Raw genomic sequence first — 4,993 nt, 5'->3', positions numbered from 1 at the left:
CACAGAGCATGAAGGGGATCTGGAAGGACATCAGGAAACCCTCAGGCCTCAATACAGAAAGAGTCGCAACAACATTCCCTGTTCTGCTCTCTATGTCTCCGAGACATGTCGCATCAAAGCTCTTTCCCCACCCTCACACCCAGCCCTTTTATTAAGGCAGATAAAACCTTAATCACCACTCACTGGATTCTATCTCCCCACCCTCTGCTCATAAACCGTAAAAATCAGACTCAGGCAATGGCTGACACTGAAGATTAGATGTAATTGCATCTCAAGATAGTCATACACAGAACTCAGACTGAGGCCCCAAGATGGTACGGCAGAGGGAGTGGTTGGGGCATACTCAGCATTCCCATCTTGCTTCTGCCTCTTGGTCTTCCTCATTGACTCTGGAACAACATTGTCTCAGCAGTAAAGGGCATCTTAGTAAATTTGGTGTATAGTGCAGCTATATTCAACAATAGGAGAACAAGGGTGATACGATATTAGGGAAAAGGCACAAAGGAAAAGATATGGTCTGGATTATTAGGGCCCCTATGACTGCCTAAGCTTCTCCACGGCAGCATCCACATCACCCCCTGTAGCAATGAGGGCCTGAAGATTGGCTTCAGGATTCAGAAACCCCATAGCCCGCAGTTGTTCCAGCTGCACTCGAAAGTGAGCCTCAGGTTGCAGCTGCTGAGGATTGGCATTAGCCAGGGCTTGCAGTGTCTGGAGGAAAGAAGTAGAATGGAAGCCCAACTCTTCCAAGGAGCGCTGTGTTGGTGAAACTTCAGGAGCGGAGGGTGGTGGGATGTCTTCAGTCTTAAGGGCACCTTCTCTAGATTCTGCACCTCCAGCTACATTCCCCAGCCCTCCCAGGCAAGGCATGAACCAAAGTAAGAGGCGAGGTGCTTCAGTAGCCAGGATCTGCAGGCCCTGCTCAATCTGCAGCAGAGCTTGCATGGCACGGGGATTTGCCATGGCCGACTGAAGCTGCATTAGCAGTGGCAACTGTTGCTGCATCTCATTCTGATATTGTGAGAACTGATTCATGCCAACCGGCCTCAGAGGTATTGGATATGTCTGTGGTGGCAGCCAGGGAGTTTCAGGGCCTCCAGGAGCGGGTGCCATGGAGGAAGGTTGTGAAGCAACATATGGGGTGGTCCTGTTGGCAGAATCCCCCAGCCCAGAGACAAGATCACGCATGCTAGTGTTGTGGCCAGTAGAGCCTTTCCCTGACCCATCGTGGCCTCCATCTTTTCCAGTGCTACTTCCTGTAGGGCATTTCAGAAAAGCTGGACAGGAAGTCTTTCCCTTGATGGATACTGACTCTCTGGGGAGCTGCTGGCCAGACCGAGCTTCCGGAAATGAGGGTGAAGCTGGGGGAACTCTATTTCCCGGTGCTGGTGGTGGTGGTGGTGGTGGCTGCAGATTTGGATTGAGGGTGGTTCCAGTTCCCTGCAGATAGGTTCCTAAGGACTGGGAGTTATCATACAATTGCTGGAGATACTCATAGAGCCCTAAATTAGCCAGAAAGTTTGGAATTCTATTTCTAATTTCTGATATATCCTGATCCCCAGGCTGTCTTCTTTGCCTGCCACCTGAACCTGCATATGTGGAAGTCCAGGGGTTGGGGAGAGGATCACAATTCTCCGTCCTTGAAGGTTGGCTACTGGTGGCTGTAGCATTGGTAGTGGATGTTGCAAAAGGATTGCCACCAAACTGCTCCTGTACTGCATTTAGCATTGGGTCCATAATATCAGTATACATGGTACGCAGCACATTGTAGCCACCAGGGATACTCTCCAGATTACTTAGTGCCCGATCCTGGCTACGCATCATCTCTTGCATCATGGCAGGGTTACGTAGAAACTCTAGTGTCTGCCGCATTATTTCAGGGTTGTTGAGTATATGCCCAATTTCAGGGTTTTGTTGGATCAACTGCTGCATATGGGGATTGTCAAGAACCAGCTGGCGCACTAGACCTGTGTTGGACAACAAACCCTGGATAAAGGGATCCTCAATGAGCTGAGCCACAAAGTCAGGCACAGATACATGCTGCCACATCAGTGAGTTTGCCTGGTCAGTAAAGCTCCCAGATCCCAGGCCCAGCCCACTGAGGCCTGTAAGGACACCTAAGTTGAAAGTCAGAGGTCCGTCTGCTGAGTACATTGGGCTTGGTGATGGAAATGATCCGGGACTGGGCTCAGGGGTCTGGACTGAAGAAGTTGAGCCCTCAGTTCCCATGGTGCGGCGTTGCATCTTGATGACCAGATGGACAGTGAGGCCATCTCGCACTCCACACTGTGCCAGTGAATCGGGGTCCTTGAGGATTTTGCCAGCAAAAATGAGTACCAGCTGATCAGGGTGAGCCTTAAAACGCTGAGATATCTCTTCCTTCAGCTGCTGGATGGTGCATGTGTCTGTAACTGAGAAATCCTCCTTGTCCTTGGGCGTCTTCACGGTCACCTTGATGAGGTGGGGATCCTGGACTGGTACTGGATTGCCCTGTGGCAGGGCCTCTCCACTTTTGGCCATGGTGAGTTGCAGGAGACCCAGGTCTATGGGGACACAGCTGGGGGGGGGGCGGGCAGACAAGAGACTGAGGTCACTTTTCTAAACAGTGAAAAAAGTCAGAAACATGAGCATAATAAGGGTCTTGAGCAAAGGAACAGTACACACAGAAGGAGCTTTTGAAGGATGATGGCATTGAGATGGGATTTGAGAACCTGGGAAAGAATTCTATAAACAATGATTAAGGGGTCAAAGAAAAACTTTTTCTGGGGCATACACACCAATTTGCTGTGACCCCGTCCTTCCTCTTATGCAGGGCTCCAAACCACCCTCATCTTGCTGCACAACCACCCCTGAGACTTCCTGGGCCGGAACCCACTCCATTGGGTTCCCTCTGTGACCTCAGTACTGACATCATAATCTCACACATTAGATTATCGAGTTTTCTCCAAGATGCTCAAAATCGACGGGAACTCCTGAGCTTCCTCTCTTCTGCACTCTCACTCTTTATCTTTTCCATTTCCTGTACTTGAATCGCCTTTCTCAGAATGAGTGTCCTCGAAGGACAACATCTCAAGTCAAAAGCTTTTCCACACAACCTCATGTGAAGTATTGGGAGAGTCAGACTGAGTCTGGGCAATTGCGAAAAGAACTTTAGTTCTTTATGTCGCTGTAAAGACCTGAATTAAGCTGCATCCTGTTGAAAATCTTTTCTGTAGAATCCTATTTTCCTTCCTCTTTCTGTCTCAAAATTAAATAATATACATGTGTTTGCAAAGCATGACTTTTTGTCATTTTGGGTATAAGAGAGGAGTCAGGGAGGACATAAAGCTTGTTTCCTTTTCATAAAGAAAAAATTGGGCCCAGTATGGAAGCTTAGTGGCTAAGGATCTCGCCTTGCATGCACCGGGATCCCATATGGGCACCAGTCCATGTTCTGTCTGCTCCACTTCTTTCCAGCTCCCTAACTGTGGCCTGGGAAAGCAGTAGGGCATAGCCCAAAGCCAGGGGACCCTGCACCCACATGTGAAACCCAGAATAAACACCTGGCTCCTAGCTTTGAACCGGCTCAGAAATGGCCATTGCAGCTATATGGGGAGTGAACCAGTGGATGGAAGATCATTTTGCTTCTCCTCTCCTTAAATCTGACTTTCCAATAAAAATAAGTAAAGCCTTTTTAAAAAAAAAAAAAATCATCATGTCCGAAGAAACTCAAAAAATGAACTTACCAAAAGAAAAATTCAAAGATCAGAAAATAAGCAGAGTGTTAAACAATTAACAAATTATTAAGCATTTATACATATGTTTTCTCTTTTCCTCTCTCCATGTCTCTCTCTCCCCCTATCTCTCTCCCCACTTTAAAAAAATAGAATAGGGCCTGGCTCAGTGGCCTAGAGGCTAAAGTCCTCGCCTTGAACGCACCAGGAGCCCATATGGGCGCTGGTTCTGGTCCCAGCAGCTCCACTTCCCAGCCAGCTCCCTGCTGTGGCCTGGGAAAGCAGTGAAGGATGGCCCAAAGCCTTGGGACCCTGCACCCGTGTGGGAGAACTGGAGGAAGTTGCTGGCTCCTGGCTTCAAATTGGCGCAGCACTGGCTTTGCGGTCACTTGGGTAGTGAATCATCGAATGGAAGACCTTCCTCTCTGTCTCTCCTCTTTGTATATCTGCCTTTCCAATAAAATAAATAAGTCTTTAAAAAATAAATATTAAAAAAAGGTAACATGACTCAACTGTGTCAAATAATGTTGATGGGTCAGTCAAATTAGAACTGAAAAATAATCACTGGATTTAACAAGGCATAGAATTCAAGATCATGATGAAACATTTGTGAGTGTTGTTGCAACAGAAATCCTGGTTGGACTCTATTTAAGAGACAGTAGGTTGAAAGGGACGTGGATCTATAAATGATATGAATGGTGTGGATGTGGAAATGTGAGACTAAAAGTGTTAAGTCGTATTATTTTTTAAAAAAAAATATTTATTCTATTTTTTTTTAAGTGGGGAGAGAGATGGGGGAGAGAGAGAGAGATGGAGGGAGGAAAAGAGAAAACACGTGTATATTGCTTAATAATTTGTTAAGCATAGAGTTCACATGAGACTGGTCTCATGCTTTTATTCAGATGGAAACAATCCAATGACAAGGAAAAACCAATACAGGAGGAAAAGAAAGATTTTGTAAGAGTAAATCCTTAAGGATAGCAATAGATGGCTGCCAGTGTTATGAAGAGTAATCATTACAGAAGAATGAAGGACAAAATGTGTACCTAAAGCTGTAAGCTGGTCAGTTAATGTGATAGCAGACACTTAAGTTCTTTTTGATCATTTCTGACTACTTCTTAAAATAAAACCTCAATTGAGATTCAGTATAAAAAAGGGAATGTGGAGTATTTCATAATCAAAAATGAATGAGATGATCATTTCAAAAATAAAGTTATGAATTAGGACAAGACTCTTCAATGCCTTCTGAAACAGAAGTGTTTGCTAAGTAGTTTAAATTC

General features: G+C 46.0%; 1 protein-coding gene across 1 annotated transcript; it reads right to left on the bottom strand.

Moving 5' to 3' along the window:
• Window positions 1–242: 242 nt before the first annotated feature.
• On the bottom strand, window positions 243–2,900 carry UBQLN3 (ubiquilin 3). Its single transcript, XM_004589970.3, has 2 exons — window positions 2,778–2,900; window positions 243–2,557 (listed from the first exon to the last, which is right to left on the bottom strand). The coding sequence occupies exon 2, from the start codon at window positions 2,518–2,520 to the stop codon at window positions 535–537; it is 1,986 nt and encodes a 661-aa protein (XP_004590027.2). The 5' UTR covers window positions 2,521–2,557; window positions 2,778–2,900; the 3' UTR covers window positions 243–534.
• Between the last annotated feature and the right edge of the window lie 2,093 nt (window positions 2,901–4,993).

The sequence above is a fragment of the Ochotona princeps genome, chromosome 4, assembly GCF_030435755.1.
Source record: "Ochotona princeps isolate mOchPri1 chromosome 4, mOchPri1.hap1, whole genome shotgun sequence".
NCBI classification, from domain to species: domain Eukaryota; kingdom Metazoa; phylum Chordata; class Mammalia; order Lagomorpha; family Ochotonidae; genus Ochotona; species Ochotona princeps.
This window is presented reverse-complemented; position numbering and strand designations above follow the sequence as displayed.